Raw genomic sequence first — 23639 nt, forward strand, 5'->3', positions numbered from 1 at the left:
CCAGGGGTTTCGTGGACTTTCGCTAGGTATTTCAGTTCGCATGTTGTCGCTCTTATATGATATCAGCATTTCTAATTCATTCTCGATCGCAACTTCTCCATTCATCAATAAAACGACCCCTTCTCCTTGGACGTCCGCATCGTCATTTCCACTCACGAGGTTGATCGCCTCGCCTTGTGAGTTCATGCCACTGAATTATAATCCCTCCAAGGGAAACATTTTACGAGTTCAAGATGAAGTTATTGTGCATACCATCGTCGTCGCACCCTTGTGCTTTTGATAGTAATTCAACGAGGTCGCATATGAACACGGTCGCAATCCAAAAAAACGAATGAGAAGTTGTGCGCGTGACTTGGTACTTACGTAGACCGAGATCAAAGCTGTCAATGAATCGCTACGCCACAACGTGCACCTGACTAGCGCATTTACGGACCTCGTTCGTAGTAACCATTATATTGTTCTTCACCCTTGCACAAGCTTGTTTACCTCGTCATGAGGATGCGCAGTATGTAGATGAATGTAGTGACGCCATAGGTTCGTGACCAGTCTGGCCTATACTACTATAGGTCTACTAGGTAAGTCGAGTGGGGTAAGTACGTCAAAACTTTTCTCGAGCTCTCAATTTGGGACGTAGGAAAGCCATTCAATTCTGGTATCTCCATCACGATGAACAACTCGAAGACAACCGAACAAGATCAAAAAGCGTTAGACTTATGAAAATGCTGTGGCCGCAGCTGCGCAGCATCTTACACTTCTCATTCATGATCTAAATTTAAATTGATATAATTAGCCATAGGTTCTATCTCTCTTGAGGCGCCAATCAACCACATGTCGAGGTGCCATCATTATAACGATCAGCTGAGGTTAACCACTTCGAAGGTTATGTAACAAACTCAATACCCTTTTGCGAATGATTGTTGATAGACATTACAGTGATCCCCGTAGTATGTGCGTAAGTACGAGTGACGTGCTGCGCGATGCCCACTGTCCTGTTCTTAGTATTACCCCGCCACCATTCGGTTGCCAAGCCACAGCGAAAAAGCTACACATCACCGCACAGAACCCTCCTTCACAATCCGTGGGAGTCGGGATGTTAGAGTGGATAACCCATTTGCAACAGATATGTATAGATGGGCATGGCTATCACTATCCGGCATTCGTTATGTACTCGGCCTGCGGAGTATATAGTCATTCCTTTAGTACTGGCCGAATGAGCTCAAGCCTTCAGTCAACATTGAAATGTCTTCCTCAACGGAGGACCCCAACTCACAAGTCGACCTCGGGAACACGTTTGGGGCACTCTTTATCGGGGCCATCCTTGCAGCAGTGTCAGTAAATTGACTGTCTCCTCATGAAGCTCAGCGCTTCGCCGAGTTCTGTCGTCCTAACGTATCTCACGGAATAGTCTCTTTGGTCTAAGTAATGTTCAAGCTTTCCTCTACTTTCAGACGCACGGGGGCACTGGTATAACATTCCATAAGTTGGTTGTACGTCCATACTTCCTTTTTGTCAGTTCAGTTTTTGACGCTGCTAGCGAGCTAGGTTATCTGGCTTTGGTATGTATCCCTTCGAGCTGCCATCATCGAACGCGTTCAGATTACGCCGTCCCTTGAACTTATAGGATATTCGATGCTCTGCACCTGGCCTTGATCATCCATTCTGTCTATTATTATTTGGTGATCAACTACGCGAACATCGGTGCACTTACAGAAATTGTATGGAGCTTTAAAGTGGGTTCCTACCTTTGTGATCTGTGTGACGTCTATCATGATACTGATGGGCTCATGCAGTTCCAGATAGCCATCGATGTAAGTTGTATTTCCTACGCTCTGTGATCCGCCTCACGCATACACCACAGGTTGTACTCATCTATGGGGTACACATGTAAGTTCGATGTGTGCTGTTATATACAACTTGAAGATTCAAATGATGCTTGATTGGTCCGCAGTATGTATGTTCATCGCATATGGATAGGTACGTGCTCCCCTAACAATGTGTTTCCACGACTAATGCAATGAACCTAGTCAGCAAGGGCCGATCAAGAACTCTCCCTACTATAGTGGTGGGTTTGAAATACAACGATGACATTCGATTCTTACGATCCAATATTAGTGTATACTCGTGGTACTGGTTTCAGGTGGGTCTGTCACCTGGAAATGTTCTTCGCTCGATCTTGAAAAATTCCTCCAGGCCCTGCCATCGGTGAGGGTTTAATGATACTCTTGTTTTCGGTTCATCTTTTTTACCTCACGATAGCCGCTGCTTGGGCCGTGTGAGTGAGACAGCATTCTCCATGACTTTACGAAGTGTGTTGATAGCGAATAGATATCAGTGCCATGTGTTCACAGATTTGGTTGGAATCGAGTGGGCGACATTTATGGCTTTCGGAACGACTGTTTCCGTCGATTTCCTCATCGCATCATCACTATGCTATCTCCTCGCTGCCTCTCGTACTGGATTCTCCAAGTAAGGAGTAGTCCGTTTAACTGTCAGGATTTGATACACTAAATGGAGTACTTCAGCACCGATTCTTTCATAACAAAGCTCATGGCCTACACGATTAATACCGGCTGTCTGACGAGGTATTCCTCCTTCCAGACTATTTCATATATTAACTCATATTTCATGCAGTCTATTTTCATTGACAACTATGATTACAGTAAGCTTCTAATGACCATACTGTCCGTGTTGTCTCTGAGGGCCACCTGCAGTGCGCAGTGATGCCGCACAACTTCGTCTTTCTCGGTCTTGAATTTTTAGTGACTAAATGTATGACCAAAGTATTCTCCGAAAAATCGTGCTGACGACTGATCCCTTTTCAAGTATATGTCAACTCGTTCTTCGCACTCCTAAATGCGCCATACTACTTGCAGGCTGGCGCGAACACTACCAATTCTTCCGAATTTCATATGCGCCCCCGCCCGGAACTGCACATTAAGACGTCGCAAGACGGGGAACTCCAGGCATCTCGGAAGAACATGTTTCGATTTTTCGGCGATGAAGTGGTGCATTCTACTCTATCTGACAAGGTTGGTAGTTGTGTTACTGGCGGTGGAAAAGGACTGAATAACCCGCTTTAACCACAGCAGCCGATTGAGGTGGCCGTGGAGATGGATTCTTTCTCGTCAGCGTGATGGATCAGTACTACTTAGTGCGTGTGGATTATCGTCCGTCCGTCTCTTCACGAGATAGGACTTGGGGACTTCTTTAATGTTGTGGGGAACGAGAGAAATTTAGTCCACGACCAGAAAGATCGTGTAAGCCTGGTAGCTTACATACACCTTAGGTACACATATGGTTCATTGCATTGTAGACACCTCTTTCCCTTAGCTTGTACCTTGCCGTCGTCGTCGTCGTCTCGCAATCCAGAACGTGGTTCTGTTTTGTTTCGTGTGTTTCTTCAGTGTTTCTTGTCGTTGGCCACGACTTGTTTCCAGATCCATAAAGTATTGAGCGAAAGGGAAGCAAAGGAATGTATGTGTGAAAAGTGATAATTGAGACATCGCACAAAAGTGACACATCAGCAAACTGGAAATTTCCCCACAGACAATGCTATTTTAGACTGTTTCGCACAGTAGCTCACAGTGCGGACAGACGCCACAATGGACATACATGCACAGACACATACTTCGCACAACCTTCCAATCGCAGACAGAACTAGCCAGTTGCCAGCGGAAAACATTGAAGTCTGTAGTAATTTGAATTTTTAGCTAGTCAAATTTCCCCACAGACAATTGTTTTGCACAGTAGCTCACAGTGCGGACAGTACTAGTAGTGAAACACTTAAATTTAATACGCGGTACAAAACACTATTGCTAAATTTTGACAAGGTACTACAGAAATTCTGCGACAATCAAATCAACATAGTATCTCACATCAATCTAGCTGAATAGTGATGCCATGACTATCCCCTAACTCGACGAGAGAACCTGTGGCTTGTTAGTATAACACCGTGGATCTCAATGTATTCCCAGGCTTACTGTAGAGATGGTGCGCGCGGTGAGAAAGACCATGCGTTTTAAAAGCGATCCGCATGTATCCTAATCCTACATCCGCCCGGTTGAGTTTCTGCTCGAAAAGACTTGACTTGAACTTTGATAAACTCGCCATGAGTTCGAGCTCGCGGACCACGCAGTCAGCAAGCGACTTTTCAGCGAGGAGCTTCTCTCGTCTAGCCCTGGCAAGTTCCATGACAAGGTTTGCTTTGAGATCCTCTGTATCATCGATGATCTGTAAAATTAAATATAGTTATTGATAGAAACATAGTGCTACTACATACCATGGAATCAATAGCGTCAGCGATATTATACAAGTCAGAGACACCGGCAGTGCCAGAATTTCCAGTTCGGCAAGTGTCCGGTGGATGCTGCTGAGTGTAGCATGGAGAACACCAATGGAGTGCCTTATTTGAGGTAGACGGAATGTTGTGGTGGATATTGAGACTGACAGGCGAGGTCGACATATGTTACTATGTACTTTAGTATGGTGTACTTGATAGAAAAAGCAAATCCGGAAATTGCTGGAGTCAATGCGAGTATTAGTATACCGTCTACATACCTTTCTTCTGTAACTCATGTCTCTCCAGTGTCCATCCTGTGGCAAAGATGGATTCAAAACCGACACTGCTGTTGCCCGTCATATGAGCCAGCCTCGTTCTGGATGCAATAGTTGGCTGGATGAGTTAATTTGGCTGAAATCTCACCTACCACCTGAAGATGATCCTATGGAGTCAGATAATGATGTCGGGGGTTCATACGAAGAGGATGATGATGATGATGTTTATTTTGGAAACACTGACGATGGTGGTCGGGGCTCACCTGTAGGTGGAGGATGGGATGAGGCTAGCGGAACCCCAACAAAGGATATTGAAGAAGAAATGCACAGCAAGGTTACTGACTGCTTTCCAGGTGCTGCAGAGACGTATGGCATGGGCCATACGTTCTTGGGCCTGTTCAACACCGACGAAAATAGTGTCTATTGCAAGACAAACCTCTACTATCCATTTAGCTGTAAGCAAGACTGGGAAATTGCATCATGGTTACTGCGTTCCGGTTTGAGTATGGGGAAGATAGATACCTTATCGCTCGAGATGGTGAGGAATCAGCCGCTTTATCCAGATCTAACTCACTAACTAATATTCAGATTAAGGACCTTCCTTTGTTGTTCCGCTCGGCCAAGGAGTTATGAGGACGAGCAGAAATGTTACCCAGCAGCCCACGTTGGATGTCACAAATCATCGATACATTGCATTCAACAAAATCACCCGTTATTTTATACTGGCGCGATCCACTGGAGTGTATATCTACTATTCTTAACCATCCTCTCTTTCACAATCAATTGGACTTCACGCCTCGCAAGGTTTATTCCACAGCGCAAAAGCTCTGTCGTGTGTATACCGAGTGGATGACAGGCAATGATGCATGGAACATGCAAGTAGGTACCTTCGCATAGTATGTTAAAGTCTTATTAATTTTCAATAGTCAGCACTTCCCCAAGGTGCTACATTGCTTGGGACAATATTGTCTTCAGACAAGACAAATATCTCAGTTTTGACGGGCGATCGCGTTGCACACCCACTCCTTGTCAGCCTCGCAAATATATGCATGAACACGCAACTCAAATCATCATCCAACTCTTTCATACTCACTGCCCTGCTGCCAGTTCCAAAGTTTCTCCACAAGAATAAGCGCATGCGTGGCGTATTGGTGGATCGCCTCATCCATCAGTGCCTAGATATTGTCCTCAAACCGCTCAAGGAAGCCACTCTGCGTGGCGTAATGCTCTCGGATCCCATCGGACAGAGCCAATATTGTTTTCCTCCACTTGCAAGTTATATCGTTGATACTCCGGAAGCCATGATGTTGGCCTGCATTGGTGGAAAGACCTCTCTGGTCACCATGGCCATGTACAAGCAATTTGGAGACTCCTTTCGCCATGAACCTCACACAGCGTCAACCACCCTTGCACAACTATCCGTCGTTCGCACACGAGCTGATCCATCTGATCTACAAGCCTTCTTTCGGGAAGCGCAAAAATTCTGCTTGAATGGTGTCTTTGAGCCATTTTGGCGGGACTGGGTGATTATAGATCCGTCCCGCTTCTTCACACCTGAGACACTTCATGTCCTTCATAAGGAATTTTGAGATCATGACGCAAAATGGTTAATATTTGGTGTTGGGGAGTCGGAGATGGATTTCCGTTTTTCCGTTTTGCAGCCTGTCACGGGTTTTCGGCATTTCGCAGAAGGGATCACAAAACTCAAACAGGTTATGGGTCGCTGTCAACAAGACATCCAACGTTCTATCATCGCAGTTAGTGCAGATGTAGCACCCCGTGGAGTTCTCATCGCCGTACGCACACTCATGGATTTCCACTATCTTGTACAGTCACCATCCATCGATGATAACGACTTAGTGCGCATCTCAGCAGCATTGAACGAGTTCCACGCAAACAAAGATTCAATCATTGATGCTGGGGTTTGTCGTGGCAAGGGCAACAAAGTGATCAATAATTGGTACATACCGAAACTGGAGCTTATGCAGAGTGTCGTACCCAGCATTAGGAACTCTGGAGTCACAGCTCAGTGGTCTGCAGATGTTACTGAGCACGCGCATATCACCGAGATTAAGGACCCAGCGAGATCAAGTAACAACAACAATTACGATCCGCAGATATGTCGCCATCTCGATCGACTCGATAAATGTCTTCGGTTTGAGCTCGCTACCACCCTTCTAGATGAGAAGCAGAATGTCAAGGCATTAGCCGATGCAGCAGGGAGTCATATGGACAACAAGGACACTGACGATGCTGATTTGGATGATGATTTACCTGTTGAGTTCTTATCTACAATTCAGCATGGTCGCTCACGTCCAATTACGAATCATTTTGCAATTGCCCAGGTCCTGCAGCACAAACCTATGGGCTCTGTACCTCTACCGTTGCGTTTGTTTGTCGTTGGGCACACCACCTTTCATTTAGCTTATAAACCTTCCATCTGAAGCATCACTATTGATGATGTCGCCCTCAAATTTGGCTTGCCAGATTTGCGACCGGCGCTATCTGATTTTCTGCATCATGAGGCCAGTTTCAGACGCGACCACACCCATGCAATAGGTGGCCCAAGGAGAGCCGGACCCAATTCTGTGCTTCCTTTTGAGAAAGTTCAAGTATGGTTCAAACTTCGCTTGCAAGATATGGAATTTCACAACGTTCACAATATTTGGCCAGCCCAGACTCTCAATTGTGCGCCGCCAAGTGAACCTTGGACATACGGTCATTATGATTCAATCATTGTCAATACCGAAGCGGAACACTTGTGGCCTACTAGTGGTCTTCAAGGCAAGTCGTACTCATTTGTCCTTCCCCAATGCCTGTTATTAACCTCATCCCTCAGGACACACTGTCATCCAAATCAGACTTATTTTTCGCCCCCTTGGCAAGACCAGCACACAATGGGCATGGCAAGATCGGTTTCTTACCTACGTTCATCGCTTCGACATCATTGGTGTCCGCGAACCAACTACGCAGATGCATGTCCTTAAAAGGGCAAGATGGTCTAACTGGGACTTGCATAGGGGATGTTGTACCGATTTCACAACTGCACGCGCCCGTTAATCTAGTTCCTCGGTTTGGTGCCGCCGCAGACAATCACCTTACCGCTTATAATAGTGTTGAGCATGCGTCGGAGTTATGGCTGAATTGTTTTTGGGACAAAAGCACTTACTTCCCTCTTTCAATGTAGTTTTTATGGAAGAGTTTGTATCGCTTTTCACTATACTAGTCTTAGCTTTGTGGCTCGAGTTTGATTAGAGATAAGAAAATTTTGCACATATTCCCATGCCAACCTTTGACCATCATCACTGAGTACAATGCCCTCCAAATCGTCCAAGTCAAAATCAAAGTCGAAACAATATTTCTCAACACTAGCGGTTGGAATAAAACTGGGATCCTTCATCAAAGTTCCTCTAATTCACGATGTGCCGACAATGGACAGGCTAACTACTCAAGAGCTGAATCAACTAGTCCTCGAGGAGCCCGCGAGTCATATCAAACGAAGCACCCCCATCAGACATCTTCTATCCATCATTTTCCAATCCTTCAAGGTTCAAGTGCCTCGTGCAGAGGATCTTCGGATCCCTCTCTCTCAGATTCAATATCGTAATGAGCGGATTGATAATCAGTTTTGTCAACATCAACCGACAGACTCTGTGGAACTTTTGGATAGCAAGGCGAAGATGTGGAACTGGGGGCTGCCGGATCCGCCCCAAAAACAGTGCAAAAATAAAAAGGGTGAAAAACATGAGGAGAGACAGCCGAGGGGGGGGGAGTCAGGCGCCCAGAGGCAGTGCTTCCCATTCTAACTTGACTACTGAGCATGTAGTTGCAGGGCTTTTGAATGCCCTCACGGCGGCACTTTCTGAACACGGTGGACTCAAAACTAAGCAAGTGAATCGTGTATGGAGTGGGGCCCACTCAACCACCCCAATCAAGGGAGAAGACATCCCCTGCAAACCTGACATTGTTATGTCAGATGAACCAAACCCTGGGTGGGCAGGCATCAAGGTCGTCGCTGAAGTAACGAGCAGCAAGTACTGGCCAGGGAAGCATGCTGCGAAATCCCTTGATACCAAGGTGTACATCATCTTGAAGCACCAGCCCTGGATGTGCTTCACTCTCATGCTATCTTTATGCAACCACTATCGCGAACTTCGTGTCCACGTATACAACCACTCTGGTTCTGCCATATCCCCTCCATTTCATATCAGCCAACAGAAGAACAAATTTCTGCAGATCCTCTCGGCTATTGTCTTCGGCAATGGCGAGTGCATTGGTTTCAATACGACGATGAATATTCGACAGCTCAAACTCCCTGTGTTATCCCGTCGTTCCATTCCTCCTAGGAGATTGTGTGTTCAGAAAAAGAGGGACACCCACGGTGAATCTGGTACATGGGCCAAGACAGGAGATGCAGCATCAGGCGAGTCAGAGGAGTCAGGTGAGGAGTCAGGCGAAGAGTCAGGCAAGGAGTTGGACAAGGAGTCGGATGAGTCAGGATACGAGTCAACATCATCATACAAACCTTCGCCCTCACGTCGCCTAGACACTCTCGGCAGTGATTCCTCAGGCTTATCAAGCACCTTCTCCTCCCTTGAACAAGATGAGCGGCTTGATATCAGGACTGGTCTTCCTACACTCCCCTCTGAACTGCTTCCCTCGGCCACTCCTGCCTCACTAGCTCCTTTTATTGCCCAACATTTCATTCCTCCTCTGAATTTGTCGCCAATCGGTGAAATTCAAGTCAACGACAACTGGTATGATATCCTGGAGGTTTTATTTTCGAGTCATGGCCTGGTTGGTCATGGCACCATTTGCTACTTGGCTAGAAAAGATGACGAAGAGTACATCATCAAGGACCACTGGGTCCTTGGGAATGCAGACGACGAAGATATCTTAAATGAGGTTGCTATGTTGAAGAAGATGCAGGGTGTCCATGGTGTCCCAGAACTTGTAGAATTCAGCAAGGTTAAGCTGTCGACTGGTGAGGTCAACAACACGAAGATTTACTGATATCAAGAGCTACCCAGCTTAGTCGGCACTTGATGCACTCATTTTCGGCTCGTCATGAAGCCCCAGGGGCGACCTTTGCATAAATTTCGAACAAAGGTGGAATTTATTCAAGCTATATGCGACATTGTGGCCAGTAAGCATCCCTCCTTCGTGATATACATGTTGATACTAACCAGCGATTGTTCTCCCAGTTCAACAGGAAGCGCATCAATGGGGTATCTTGCATCGTGATTGCAGCCTCCACAATGTGATGATCGAGGATGCCAACGGTAATAGCCTTGGAATGTTGATCGACTGGGAATTCGCTGTAACTATCACACCAGAGAATACATACACTATCGGTGGAACAGTAAGTGGATCATTGATCCAGGAGTAAATTCACTGACTCAACTTGCAGGGCACAATTCTGTTCATGTTGCAGCGGCTCCTGCAGCAAGTGAAGAAGATCTTGGTCTCCGACACTGCAAAAAAAGGGGCGTCGTCATCGTCACCTTTGGCAATCGAATTCGTCAAGCAAGACTATTCGGATGATCTCAAATCACTATTTTACGTCTTTTCTTGGATCTGCATTGAGTACAGCGGCCCTCTTGGCATAGAACACCATTTGAACCCTTCGAAAGCATGGCTTCCGCATGCGTGGAGCAACCGGAATATTGGGGGATGCTTTGAGAACAAGGTCGTGTTTTACACAGTGGGTGAGGGCGAAGCTGCACTCCAAGCGCAGTTTGATGGCTACTTCAAGGATCTTATTCCGCTTGCACTGGAGTGGATGGACCTCCTGAGGCTCAATTTTCCAGTTCAGATCGGCAGTGTCGATGGCCAGGTTCTCCACTGACCCATTGAATTTGATGCACTGCTCAAGATCCTGGACAAACATATCACCAAACTTCTTAAGGGCGAGCCTGAGCTGGCCCCTGAATGGTTGCTCCGTAAGAGGTTGGTAGATAAGCATAAGCAGGATGTGCATGCATCAGGAGAGATCATGAAGGTAAAGGAAATGGACTGCACCACAGTGAAGAAGCGCAGTCTGAATGACAAGTGGACTGTCGAACCTGTGAAGAGGAACAAGACATCAAACTCGGGGTAGCTAGGCTGGTTTTGTCGTCAATCTTGATTTCATTCATGTACACAGTAGTATATGGTTTTCGCTCGCGAAGTGTTTACGTTTTTGCATTGTAGTATTCATTACATGTTTTACCCCTTCTTGCCATCAACTCAGAAGTAGTGACTCATCGCAGCTGTTCCCACAAATGTGTATGTAGTATTACTAATGTTACAACATTGAGCTCGTTCTCCTCACGTGATCCTCCATTCGACTATATTCCTGCAGGAATGCGGTCACTTACACTGCCGGTCAAGTCATACTGCCTATGAGTGTGACATGTTGCTCGGTTGAGTCAAATCCCTTAAGAGTTGAGTGTATTTTGTCTGGGTCTTGTCGCTTATATCCCTTCTGGTGTTCCTACCCTTTGTCAGTCTCAATCATGCCTCCTCATCCCCGAGCTACATCTAGCCCCAAAAGGATGAAGGCAAAGTGCAAAGTTGCGGAATCTGGTATCCCAGCGCTCACTGGGCAAGGAAAGAAGGTGCGGACAGCAGATGAAGTTGGTTTGGTGTCGCTGCAGCTATCTTCCGATGTCAATGCTCTCCCCATTCGTCGTTCTGGTCATCCTGGTGCAGGTACAGGAGGAAGGAATGCTCAACTAGAGAAAGTTGGCGCAGCTCTGGTGGCCCCAATGCGGACAAGCCAACCTAAGGGCTCCATGACCCTCACACTGAATATCTCAGCATACCCTCTTGCTCCAGAATCACGTCGAAAGGGCCGTGGCAGCCGTCCATAGGTAAGCTCAATTTTTTATCTGTGCAGTTGGGGCTGATGTTAAATGTTTAGAAGCCTCCTCTGCCATATAGCGTCTCAAACGGTATGGGCTCTACCATCACGAGTTCCTGTCAGAAGGGGAAAAAAGCCAAGGTGAGGCATTTTTTCTTTATCCATTCCTGGTGATACAATGGTCAATCATTCAAATAGACATCTTCTGTCCCTGACCCGCAAGCCGAACTGGTGAGGAACATCATATCATATTTAAATCAAGCATTCATTTTTACTTCAGGACATCACCCGCAGCGAGTCAAGCTATCAATCATTGCAACCAGGTTTATCACTTTGTGAAATGGGCAGACACTTCGGATTTCAAATGCCTCAAGGCAGCCCACCAATCGTGCCACCTGGAACAGAGCCAGATCTGCAAGCGCTTAACAATTCTTATGTAGTGATCATGATGGCCAAGAAAGACGCTAAGTATCGTGCCTGCAGCGCTGTTCAAAGCCTTGCTGGAGGCCATCAGTCTTCTTCTAGTGAGCCAGCCAATGATGATCTTCTATGATCAGTGCCACCTTCAGCCACCTTAAACTTACTTTCACATCCTTCATTCACTGTGTGCATTGTTCCAACTCTTTCCGAGAACTATTTGGACCCGTCCCTATGAACAGTCGGCTCTGAACCTGGGACTAACCTTTCATTGCAACAATCTGATTCCGAAGATTCGGATACTTCAGGCTCTGGTGAAAGTGGCACAGGTGACAAAGACAATGACTATTCTACTGACAGTGATAATGCTGGTGAAAGGGAGTTTGGTTGGGCTGAGGTTGGTGAGCGCCATCGTGTACACCCAGGTAAATGCCATCTTTGCATATGATGGTCACCATGGTCACCCTGATTATTTTGTAGGTTTTTCTCGGGAACCAGAACCTTCCCCGGTCCATGTTACTTCCACTCTTGCTCCTGACTTCGACTTTCAATACTCCCGCGACGAAGATGACATGAACACCAAGCAAACATTAGCTTTTGACAAACCATCAAGTAATGAGATTGCCTCAGAGGGTGCTCGACGTGTCCCCGAAGTCTCTGAACTTGAACTCGGTGGTTCTCAGGTGCGACACCAGTCTACCAATGAAACTCAAGGTATTCAGGAACCTGACGGCTCTCAGGTATGATGTCCTGTCTGGTGGCATATCCCCAAGCACTCAACAACTACTTCATTTCCAGCCTGCAGATGTAGCTGACAACCTTTTAAATCGGCATCCTAAGAAGAACAGGCGACCCCGTCTTCCCAACCCTGCTTCCCTAGAACTCTTATGCCATGCGGTCATGACAAAGGATCCGAAGAATGACAAGGGTCCAGTCAACACTGCAGCAACCAGCTAAAGCCAAATGTTCACCTGATGGGCCGAAGCCTACACAGCTGGCGTTCTACCCAGCCCGCTGGAAGAGTTTCCTCGAGGACGCAAAAGAAGAGTGTCATACCCAGCATGCACTAGAGAACCCATTCCCAGCTTGAGTTAAAGACTCGCCAGGCTCTGTCTCTGAGGCCCTTTAAGCTGTTCTTTACCAGTGGGATACAGCCGGTAAACAATTTGAACCTGGTAAGCTTTGGTCTACTCCAGTGCATGTGTATCTGACCCAAGTACCAGATTATTGGCCTATTCACAAGCCCGATATGGCGAAACTCGTAAGTATATCATCACCGGTCTTTTTGTTCGCTATTCTCTCATACTTCCTGTCATCCAGTTATATGAAGATCTCTCGACTTGGCGCTCTGAGCTCAAGAAGAATGTCACTGTGATTGCCTCAATCATGCCTGGCCTCGTCCCCCCGTCAAATATCCCACCTCAAGAACGTGCTTCATGGGTGGAAGGTGCGGCTACTGAGTTAAAGGTGGGCTCAAAGTTTCTACGCGACGGTATGGACGAACAGGTTTGCTGCCTGTATAATTTTATGAGTATCTAAATAACAAGGTGCTGCAGGGAAAAACACGAAACTTTGCCAACCCTGCGCTCTGCGACGCTGTCATCATGTTCATGTACACTGGACCGTATAGAATCGCTCGAAGACATCCAGACATTTTCAGCAAGCAGTTGCCTTTGTCATGCTTGGCTTTGGTCTCTGCTGTGGTATTTTATTATTATTATTTTCACATTCAATGACAAACTAACTTGTTTCATAGTTCGTTTGCGTTCTCAACAGCCTCGCAAAAAATGGAAATGGCAAATCATCCCTGAAATTCACCACCAAGGAATATCGCCCAACCTACACATCTGCGCTAAAGTTGCTCCAAAACATCATGGAACATCCTTATCATGGTCCCAAGTTGGTCGAGCAGCTCCAATCATGGGCTGAGGCTGGATGGCAAGGATATGCTCTCGTTTCTAACAAGTCTAGCACGCTAACTGTATTCATGCAGGGCAGCATCTTGCAAAGTTGATGGCAATGAAATGTCTCACCACGTTGATATTGAGATCGTGCTTGATTGAGGTCGCTCGTTTCCCCCTGCTTGTAGCTCGCTTATGGTTTCTACCTATTGTGTTATCGCATGATGTACTGCACTGCTATCTGTTATCTAATCAATATATGCTGGATATGAATTGAATTTTTGTCTGTTCATGTCCAGTGAGACTGGAAACCCACAGAGGATTTTGTCTGGTATCTCAAGACACAGGTAATTTCTGAGTACAGCAGTGTGCTCTGTAGAGTTTTGTACAGAACCCCACAGAAGAAGAAGCCTCTGTGCAAGCCTGTAAAGTTGGGACCAAGCTGTGTGCCTTGTAGGCTGTCTGGCACTGTCCAGAGTGAACTGATTTGCTGATGCATTTACATATGTCTATGTTCCTAGCTCGAAGTGTGAGATCAGGGAAGACAGGAGAATGACATTGCAATTAATGACAGGTGCAAGAGCAACATGTGCAAACAGAAAGAAACTACACTAGCTGTTAAGACCATGCTCATGGGTGAGACGGAGTCTGAGGGGCTCAGCTTCAGCTCATACACTGCGCCCCTTACCTGAGTATGTGCCCCTAATTTTGGATTGTAGTCTGACTCGAGTTCTACAAGCTCTGACAGGATGTCGGAGCGGAGGTCCTCCGAAGGAGGACCGACAGACTACTAGATAAGCGCAGGAACATCAGGCGGAGATTGGTCCGCCCTACAGGGGAGAGTCGGAGGGCTACTGCAGTCGGAGCTAACAGTAGGAATGGAGCGGGGGAGACTGCTCAGACAAAGTCCAAAGCAGAATGGAAACACAGAAGATAGAGGTACAAGAGGATTGGCCACAAGTCCGATGCATGGGAAAGGCGGTGGAAGGCATGGGAAGTCGGATGAGCGGAGGAGGCAGCCGACCTAGGGGGTCAATCCCCTAGGCTGGCAAACAGGAGTTGTCAAGGGTTTTGCCCAAGAACAAAGACAAGAGAGCAGGGCTTAGAAAAGGTAATATTCAGACTAAGGATCTACAGACAGATGTACATATGTTTATATACTCTAAGTAAGTAGCATAGCATAGCAGAAGGCTATGTGCTGAGTGTACAGGATTACAAGAGAGATGACTGAGACATACGAGAAGAGGCTCGGAGAATAGTATGTACACGACGGATCAGAAATCACTCGGGTATAGGGATTACCGGTGATCCGAAAAGCGGAACTATGATACTAAACGGAGATAGGACCAGTTGAGTGGTTCCTAGTCTAGGAGTGGACCAGTGAGGTGGTCAAGCGGACTAATTGTCGGGTGGGGCAACATGAGCAGAACTGAAGGAACCAAGCAGGTTGGAAAAGCGGAGGGAGTACAAATAGGATCGGGCAGACCAATAGTGTTAAGACCGTGCTCAGGGGTAAAGCAGAGTCTGAGGGGCTTGGCTTCAGCTCGTGTGCTGCGCCCCTTACCCGAGTATGTGCCCCTAATTTTGGATTGTAGTCCGACTCAAATTCTATGGGTTCCGACAGGACATTGGAACAGGGGTCCTCTGAAGGAGGACCGACAGACTACTAGGTGAGCGCGGGAAAGTCAGGCAGGGGTTGTTCCGCCCGACAGGAGGGAAGTGGAAGACTACTGTGGTCAGAACCAACAGTAGGAGCGGAGCGGAAGGAACTGCTTGGACAAAGTCCGAAGCAGAGCGGAACGGAGGGGACGGATGTGAGAGTGTGGGGTCTAGTTCCGATGCATGGGGAGTTGGAGGAACGGAGGAACGGAGGAACACCTCCAGAGGCGCTCCAACTGTTGAATTGTCATTTGAATCCTTGCTGTAGATACTATAATTTATTTATTTATTCAAATATCACAAATCATAAATTATATTTTGCTGCCCCAATTGCCCTACACCCTGAATGCACTGTCCTCCTGGGTCCCTACAATGGCAAAAAAAGGCTACTGACAAAGCTGAGAAAGCACCCAAGGTACCAAAGAAGAAGGTCAAGTCAAAGGCTACTAAAGTCAAAGTCAAAACCAAGCAAAAGGCCAGCAAAAACAACGGACATAACAGTGGCAGTGAGCTTGACCACAGCAAGGACGGTGTAGGGAGTATCCCTACACTAGGCTCGTATCCACTGTTTTTCCGTCCATCTGGCGTCCATCCGCATCCTATCCATTCCATCCGATACTCATCCACTTTTCGGATGACATGCAGATACCTTCGGATCTCCTCCTATAGCTCACGCATCCGCTGCATCCGTCCTGTCCACATCCATTCTACCTCATTGGTACATACTCACACGCATTTTCTTGTTACTGACTGAACACAGACATATCCTCTCACACTCCAGTATTTTTCGGATAGCTTATGGCACGGTCTAGACTCGCTACCTATATCTCTATGTTCCTTGAAAATACTGTACCCTATAAGCATGGAGGTTTTCAAAAAATACTTACTTCATGTAACTTCCTCCCACTTTTCCTGCACCCTACCAGAAGATTGCTTTGACCTATACCCACTATCCATCTAACCTTTAATGAACTCCCTTTGACTTTGATTCGCATCCCGTCCGATCCGCAAGTGCCATCCGCTCCATCCGACAAATCTGTACGTTTCGCATCCTATCTGTTTCATCCGCTTTTGCGGATCCTTCATTCTATAGGGTCGCTTTAGACAGAGACTAGTGTTTCCCCAGTAGCAATCCCCTTAAGGGTCGAACGTGCTTGTTTCCAAGTGAGGCAGCAGGCAGCAAAGACCCAACTGTGTAGTAGATTGACTTCTCTCCGCTTCACTTGTTGTACCCACAACAGTCAGCCCGAAGACAAGGCAGACATTGAGTATGTCCCTTTGCTGTTTGTCATTCCCTTGCTGCTTACAGGTCACACAGCTGGACACCAACTATGAGTGCTGCCCTCCTATCTGCCATCACAGATGACCCAGACATCAAGCAAGGGCTTTTTCCATCTCCTGGCACAAATCCAAGGGCAGGCGGCAAGACAAAGGCCACATACCACTGGGCACTATGTGTCATCCTCTTCAAAGAACATCCAGACTACAAATCTGCATTTTTGTGAGCCACGACACTGAAACAGAAGGCGACCTGGGCTAATAAGATCAAAAATTGAATCAAAAGGTGAGCATATCATATCATCATAGCAAATAGCAAGTAGTACTGACCATATCATTTCAGAATGTCCAAGATCACACGAAAGTATATGGACGAGATGGGTGAGACTGGTGCAGGTATAACACGAGAGGACAAGATCAACATGGATGTAAAAAATTCATTCACAACAAAATGGGGTCTGTACCTTCACGTGATACATCCATACACTGTTGAACATGTTTTCCTCCAGCAATAATCAAAGAAGCATGCCCTTGGTTCTTTGAAATGTACGAGCTTATAGCTGAGTGTCCAAATCAAGTTCCAGTGGGTCTTGGGCACAGCCAGATCGATTTTGACATGTCAGTCATGATCGCTGATGCATCAGAACCAACCAGCGGGTTTACATCTGACAACATAGCCCAAGAAAATTCGCCAGAAGTTAGTGAGGGTGTTGATGAGCTTGAAAATGATGATTTGCTGTCAGATTTGGGGAGTGCTGGACTTGCAGAAGCTGATGATGCACCCTTGAAGCAAAAGGCATCTACAGAAAGACAAGGCAAGAGCAGTTTGCCTTCAAAAACAGGCCCCCAACATACAGCATCAAAGCCTGTCACCAGAGCACCCAAGAACCCAGCAAAGAGGCAGAAGAAGGATGAATTTACAGAGATTGCACAGGCTGAAGCTAAGCCCCTCCATAACCTCCTTCCTACCCATTAGGCATTGTTCTGACACCATGGTACTTTGGACCAATGGTTGTAGTCTCATGCTCCACAGGTGGCTCATATCACCTCACAGAAGTTGACGGCTCAGTTTCCAAACTGAAGTTTGCAGCTTTCCAGATTATCCCTTATCACCCACACTCTCCCACCTCACTCAAAGTCACACAGTTTATCAACCCTCAAACCCTTGAAGGTGTTGACAACGAACAAAACTAGATGCATTGTTTATTTTCTATTTCTCTACCTAATCTGCATTTCTACTCTCTATTATACAGTACTTTTTTAGTTCATTTGTTGGAAGATCAACCAGGGACAGTCGATATTCAAAGTAGGGAGGTGATGTAAGGACATTGTGTCCTTTATGCACCAACCACACTTCAAAATGAAGATGCACAAACCATGCAGTCAAAGTCGTCCATGTGACTCATTGATGCGAAGAGCACAACTCTTTGCATCCAAGTTACATGGATACATTCTCCTATATCTCCTTTCATCTCTTTTGCATTATCTTACCTACTACTCACACTTCACTATACCTTTCTTTGACACAGTACTTTCACTCTTCCATATCCTCTACACACTGATTCCAGCCTAGTCAACCACTCAAAAACCTATATATACCACTCATGTCCTCTCATATCTACTAGTGAATTCTATACTAGATTCCCCACTCCAAGCACAACCAAAAGCCTCACAGCAAGTCTCCATCCCATACATTTACTATCTCATCTCTACTTTGTTTCATTACCTTTCCCCTTTGAACTCACTAACAGCCTTACATATGACACTGACCAGAAAAGATAACAGAACACATAGAGTGTATTTATATATTATATTATACATATATACACCAAAATACTACTTAGATACAAGGGGGGACCTATTGTGGTGTAGTGGTGAAGCTGCAGTGAGGTGGGGAGGTTGTGGGAATAATGTGGGGAGGCCAAGAGCAATCTATTGTGGAGAGATTCCCATGGTAGGTGGCCAAAAAAGTGATAATTAGGGGTGTGAGATTATTATGGGGATGTCTTGACAGCATCCTCCACTGATATATCAGCCCTACAGATTATAGGTGCTATGGATTACAGTAATTAATGTATTGCAGTTTTACTATAAGTTATAGGTATTTATAGGTATTTAATGTATCATTATCACAGTATGGCCTGGCATCGCCAGGTCTCCCATCATGCCATGATGTCGATAGAAGCAGTACTGGGCTGAGCATAGGCATACATTTTTGTGTCATTGAAAATGGCCAAAAATTGTGTGGGAAAATTCAAACAACACCGGTTTTAGAGGTAATTTGGCCCTCTGAATCCATTCCTGCACTTAATTTGGCGCCAAAAGATTATCCAGAGCCAAAAACAAAATTGGTGAGTTTGCTTGTCCGCAACTGTATACTACTATAGGCCTACTATCTCTGGCCCAGCCTAGTTGCAAAACTTTTTGATGTTCACGTGATAGCTCAACAACAACACAACATTTAAAAACGGCGACAACAGGGGGATGTAGGATTCAGTCCAGGCTTCAGCACTATGTAAAACACATTTGCAAATTTTGTTGAGGCTACATTGCCAGAGAGAAGCCAGCGTAAATGGTGTTTGAGCACAGAGTTGCAAAATTTCTCACCTGCATAGAATTGATCATGTCACACTGTGTCACACTGCCATTTTTACTCTCCGATGCCGTCAAGTGTTGATTGAATGAAGTAGGGCATTGGATGCCGAGCGGAGCTTGATGACTCTGACCACCAAATCATTCCTCCTGTCACGCCCTGTGTCTCGACAGTACAAAATTTGTGTCGCACAACACAGCTTGGTTTTTGTGTCGGAAAAAATTAGAGCAGTGTTAGAAGGTAATGAGGAATCATGCGTAAAATTCCTGATTTTTTTTGGTCAATGCGATGGCTTCCCTGTGATGGATTGGCGTGGAAAGTACACTTTCTGAGCAGTGTTTTACTCCCGCAAGCACTTCTCGTCCATTTTTTGTGAAATAAAAAATACAGACAGTGAGCTATGCATTGATCATCCTTCAGAATCATTGTGCAAAGAAAATGAGCGAAAGATCAGTGTGCTACATCGCATTTTGCAACTCTGGGCCAAAGATAGTACTAGGTAAGTCGAGTGGCGCACGTCAAAACTCTTCTCAAGCTCTCAATTTGGGACGTAGGAAAGCCATTCAATTCTGGTATTTCCGTCACGACGAACAACTCGAAGACAACCGAACAAGATCAAGAAGTGTTAGACTTATAAAAATGCTATGAGTGATGTTATCGCCGGCAATGGCCGCTGCGTCTTACACTTCTCATTCATGATCTAAATTTAAATTAATAAAGGTTCTATCTCTCTTGAGGCGACAATCAACCACAGACGTCGACTGTCGATTGAGGTGCCATCATTATAATGATCAGCTGAGGTCAACCACTTCGAAGGTCATGGAATAAACTCAATACCCTTTTGCGAATGATTGTTGACAGACACTACAGTGATCCCTGTAGTCACTATGTGCGTGAGTACGAGTGACGTGCTGCGCGGTGCCCACCGTCCTGTTCTTGGTATTACCCTGCCACCATTCGGTTGCCAAGCCCCAGCAAAAAACCGCACAGAACCCTCCTCCACAATCTGTGGGAGTCGGGATGCTTAAAAGGCTTCTGTGCTGGCTTAGAGTGGATAACGCATTTGTAACAGATATGTATAGATTAGCATGGCTATCCAGCGTTCGCTGTGTACTTGGCCTGCGGGGTATATAGTCATTCCTTTACTGGCCAAATGAGCTCAAGCCTTCAGTCATCATTGAAATGTCTTCCTCAACGGAGGACCCCATCTCACAAATCGACCTCGGGAACACGTTTGGGGCACTCTTTATTGGGGCCATCCTTGCAGCAGTGTCAGTAAATTGACTGTCTCCTCATAACGCGCGCTTCACCGAGTTCTATCGTTCTAACGTATCTCACGGAATAGTCTCTTTGGTCTAAGTAATGTTCAAGTTTTCCTCTACTTTCAGACGCACGGGAGCACTGGTATAACATTCCATAAGTTGGTTGTACGTCCATACTTCCTTTTTGTCAGTTCAGTTTTTGACGCTGCTCGCGAGTTAGGTCATCTGGCTTTGGTATGTATCCCTTCGAGTTGCCATCATCGAGCGCGTCCAGATTACGCCGTCCCTTGAACTTATAGGATATTCGATGCTCTGCACCTGGCCTTGATCATCCATTCTATCTATTATTATTTGGTGATCAACTATGCGAACATCAGTGCACTTACAGAAATTGTATGGAGCTTTAAAGTGGGTTCCTACCTTTGTGATCTGTGCGGCGTCTATCATGATACTGATGGGCTCATGCAGTTGCAGATAGTCATCGATGTAAGTTGTATTTCCTACGCTCTGCGATCCGCCTCACACATACACCACAGGTTATACTCATCTATGGGGCACACGTGTAAGTTCGATGTGTGCTATTATATACAACTTGAAGTTTCAAATAATGCATGATTGGTCCGCAGTATGTATGCTTATCGCATATGGATAGGTACGTGCTCCCCTAACAATGGGTTTCCACGACTAATGCAATGAACCCAGTCAGCAAGGGCCGATCAAGAACTCTCCCTACCATAGTGGTGGGTTTGAAATACAATGATGACATTCGATTCTTACGATCCAATATTAGTGTGTAATCGTGGTACTGGTTTCAGGTGGGTCTGTCACCTGGAAATGTTCTTCGCTCGATCTTGAAAATTCCTCCAGGCCCTGGCATCGGTGAGGGTTCAATGGTACTCTTGTTTTTGGTTCATCTTTTTTTACCTCACGATAGCCGCTGCTTGGAGCATGTGAGTGAGCCAGCATTCTCCATGAGTTTACAAAGTGTGCTGATAGCGAGTAGATATCAGTGCCATGTGTTCACAGATTTGCTTAGAATCGAGTGGGCAACATTTATGGCTCTCGGAACGATTACTTGCGTCGATCTCATTGTCGCATCATCACTATGCTATCTCCTCGCTGCCTCTCGTACTGGATTCTCCAAGTAAGGAGTAGTCCGTTTAACTGTCAGGATTTGATACACTAAATGGAGTACTTCAGCACCGATTCTTTCATAACAAAGCTCATGGCCTACACGATTAATACCGGCTGTCTGACGAGGTATTCCTCCTTCCAGACTATTTCATATATTAACTCATATTTCATGCAGTCTATTTTCATTGACAACTATGATTACAGTAAGCTTCTAATGATCATACTGTCCGTGTTGTCTCTGAGGGCCACCTGCAGTGCGCAGTGATGCCGCGCAACTTCGTCTTTCTCGGTCTTGAATTTTTAGTGACTAAATGTATGACCAAAGTATTCTCCGAAAAATCATGCTGACGACTGATCCCTTTTCAAGTATATGTCAACTCGTTCCTCGCACTCCTGAACGCGCCATACTACTTGCAGGCTGGCGCGAACACTACCAATTCTTCCGAATTTCATATGCGCCCCCGCCCGGAACTGCACATTAAGACGTCGCAAGACGGGGAACTCCAGGCATCTCGGAAGAACATGTTTCGATTTTTCGGCGATGAAGTGGTGCATTCTACTCGATCTGTCAAGGTTGGTAGTTGTGTTACTGATGGTGGAAAAGGACTGAATAACCCGCTTTAGCCACAGCAGCCGATTGAGGTGGCCGTGGAGATGGATTCTTTCTCGTCAGCGTGATGGATCAGTACTACTTAGTGCATGTGGATCATCGTCCGTTCGTCTCTTCACGAGATAGGACTTGGGGACTTCTTCTTTAATGTTGTGGGGAACGAGAGAAATTTAGTCCACTACACTTGTATTTTGTTGGTTTAGTATATAGTGATCGCTACCTATATTACCATAGACTCGTGCAATGCTTCGCAGCCGACTATTTCGTCCGTGACTCTGCACATTTCGCCTGTGCATCACAGCTCTCGAGAGCACTGACGCGGGACATGCCATTTTACTGTACAAAATATTGAACTTGGTTCGGTTTGTGGCTACCTTGATGTAGGTTGTATGTTCATACTGAACTTTGTCTTTCCTCAAAGCTTTTTCTGGTTGCAGACGCCTTCTTGGTCCGTGACGAACGTTCCAACGTTCACTCCAACCACTCGTCACGCAAGACAAAGCGATTGTCAAGCAAGATGATCACATCAAGAATCCCGCTCAGGCTATCGTCGATATCTCACTCGTTCGCTGCCAGTAAGTACTACTACCGTATACTATAGACTTTACTTTATTTCACCACCACTCCATTGCTTCATCGACCCACACCAGTGACCAGTCGTATCGAAGAGCATTGGTATGCATGGGTCACCGTCAACAGAGGCTTGCGATGGAAATGTTGTAGAAATCCCACTGCGTTCTTTTCCATCCCGTGATTCTCGCCCTCGTAATAGTGTAGCGTACACATTGAAAGGTGTAGTTCTGCGTCCCACGGTGTTCCCATGTTCATTATCGCGGCGCTGATGCCTATGCAGGCTAGTGTGAATTGTAACTAAAAATTTCTTCTGTTTTGAATCTGCCTCATTGATGCCAGTTATTTCGGTAGGTCTACATATAAGCAGGCCATTCCCTCGGACTCGAGAACATCAAGATGGTACATTACCGTTATCAACTTGGGTGTCGCGATAAATGTTTAATCCTTGTTCTACCGTTGTAGGCTGTGCTTCAACGTAAAAGGTATGCTCCCAGCCTATCAGCAAGTGACTATAATTCATAGAATCATCACAGTATTGCTCTACTATCATATTGATCATCGGGCTTGTACAGCTTCGGAAAGTAATCTCCGTAAGTAGTATTTCTTAAACTGTGATCCACAACTCCGGCGGGTTAATACCTTGTTCTGCATCGGTGCGTGTTGTACAAATTACACGACACACAGAACTCACTATTGCATGAAGCATGCGATGATGTACTACGCACTACACAGGTTCTCATCATCTATGGGGATCATCTGTAAGTTCATCTGCAGCGTTATATGCAACACAAGCCTCACTGTCCTAATCTGTATG

General features: G+C 46.0%; 10 protein-coding genes across 10 annotated transcripts; 9 read left to right on the forward strand and 1 right to left on the reverse strand.

The window, feature by feature from the left end:
• Positions 1-1239: 1239 nt before the first annotated feature.
• On the forward strand, positions 1240-3134 carry EDB91DRAFT_1242522 (uncharacterized protein; the record flags this gene model as incomplete). The annotated part of the gene is made up of 17 exons (XM_041322191.1): positions 1240-1328; positions 1406-1487; positions 1543-1556; positions 1622-1730; positions 1791-1808; positions 1859-1884; positions 1949-1974; positions 2025-2062; positions 2113-2137; positions 2191-2202; positions 2257-2272; positions 2326-2466; positions 2523-2582; positions 2632-2659; positions 2712-2769; positions 2824-3029; positions 3087-3134. 17 exons carry the CDS (start codon positions 1240-1242, stop codon positions 3132-3134), a joined length of 996 nt encoding a protein of 331 aa, XP_041182871.1.
• A 640-nt stretch (positions 3135-3774) lies between these two features.
• EDB91DRAFT_1098551 (uncharacterized protein) lies at positions 3775-4655 on the reverse strand. The gene is made up of 2 exons (XM_041317100.1): positions 4280-4655; positions 3775-4230 (listed from the first exon to the last, which is right to left on the reverse strand). Exons 1-2 carry the CDS (start codon positions 4460-4462, stop codon positions 3940-3942), a joined length of 474 nt encoding a protein of 157 aa, XP_041182872.1. The 5' UTR covers positions 4463-4655; the 3' UTR covers positions 3775-3939.
• EDB91DRAFT_1285700 (uncharacterized protein) lies at positions 4574-5187 on the forward strand (the record flags this gene model as incomplete). Its single annotated transcript, XM_041324791.1, has 2 exons — positions 4574-5092; positions 5143-5187. The coding sequence occupies 2 exons, from the start codon at positions 4574-4576 to the stop codon at positions 5185-5187; spliced, it is 564 nt and encodes a 187-aa protein (XP_041182873.1).
• A 36-nt stretch (positions 5188-5223) lies between these two features.
• On the forward strand, positions 5224-6143 carry EDB91DRAFT_1242525 (uncharacterized protein; the record flags this gene model as incomplete). Its single annotated transcript, XM_041322192.1, has 2 exons — positions 5224-5433; positions 5481-6143. 2 exons carry the CDS (start codon positions 5224-5226, stop codon positions 6141-6143), a joined length of 873 nt encoding a protein of 290 aa, XP_041182874.1.
• Positions 6144-6188: 45 nt separating this feature from the next.
• Positions 6189-6998, forward strand: EDB91DRAFT_1242526 (uncharacterized protein; the record flags this gene model as incomplete). Its single annotated transcript, XM_041322193.1, has 1 exon — positions 6189-6998. One exon carries the CDS (start codon positions 6189-6191, stop codon positions 6996-6998), a length of 810 nt encoding a protein of 269 aa, XP_041182875.1.
• A 1525-nt stretch (positions 6999-8523) lies between these two features.
• On the forward strand, positions 8524-9567 carry EDB91DRAFT_1242527 (uncharacterized protein; the record flags this gene model as incomplete). The annotated part of the gene is made up of 1 exon (XM_041322194.1): positions 8524-9567. The coding sequence occupies one exon, from the start codon at positions 8524-8526 to the stop codon at positions 9565-9567; it is 1044 nt and encodes a 347-aa protein (XP_041182876.1).
• A 39-nt stretch (positions 9568-9606) lies between these two features.
• On the forward strand, positions 9607-9886 carry EDB91DRAFT_1030306 (uncharacterized protein; the record flags this gene model as incomplete). The annotated part of the gene is made up of 2 exons (XM_041312702.1): positions 9607-9700; positions 9759-9886. Coding segments are annotated over 2 exons (222 nt in total), but the record flags the coding sequence as incomplete, so codon positions are not given.
• A 1165-nt stretch (positions 9887-11051) lies between these two features.
• Positions 11052-13829, forward strand: EDB91DRAFT_1077292 (uncharacterized protein; the record flags this gene model as incomplete). Its single annotated transcript, XM_041314924.1, has 13 exons — positions 11052-11294; positions 11356-11408; positions 11479-11539; positions 11597-11629; positions 11679-11922; positions 12124-12216; positions 12296-12498; positions 12538-12555; positions 12960-12990; positions 13012-13076; positions 13136-13321; positions 13372-13518; positions 13572-13829. The coding sequence occupies 13 exons, from the start codon at positions 11052-11054 to the stop codon at positions 13827-13829; spliced, it is 1635 nt and encodes a 544-aa protein (XP_041182878.1).
• A 2877-nt stretch (positions 13830-16706) lies between these two features.
• On the forward strand, positions 16707-17629 carry EDB91DRAFT_1242530 (uncharacterized protein; the record flags this gene model as incomplete). Its single annotated transcript, XM_041322195.1, has 3 exons — positions 16707-16876; positions 16997-17109; positions 17163-17629. The coding sequence occupies 3 exons, from the start codon at positions 16707-16709 to the stop codon at positions 17627-17629; spliced, it is 750 nt and encodes a 249-aa protein (XP_041182879.1).
• Positions 17630-20428: 2799 nt separating this feature from the next.
• Positions 20429-22320, forward strand: EDB91DRAFT_1242531 (uncharacterized protein; the record flags this gene model as incomplete). Its single annotated transcript, XM_041322196.1, has 17 exons — positions 20429-20517; positions 20592-20673; positions 20729-20742; positions 20808-20916; positions 20977-20994; positions 21045-21070; positions 21135-21160; positions 21211-21248; positions 21299-21323; positions 21376-21387; positions 21443-21458; positions 21512-21652; positions 21709-21768; positions 21818-21845; positions 21898-21955; positions 22010-22215; positions 22267-22320. 17 exons carry the CDS (start codon positions 20429-20431, stop codon positions 22318-22320), a joined length of 1002 nt encoding a protein of 333 aa, XP_041182880.1.
• Between the last annotated feature and the right edge of the window lie 1319 nt (positions 22321-23639).

This window comes from Suillus paluster, assembly GCF_016628075.1.
Source record: "Suillus paluster strain FC165 chromosome Unknown EDB91scaffold_3, whole genome shotgun sequence".
In the NCBI taxonomy this organism is placed as follows: Eukaryota; Fungi; Basidiomycota; class Agaricomycetes; order Boletales; family Suillaceae; genus Suillus; species Suillus paluster.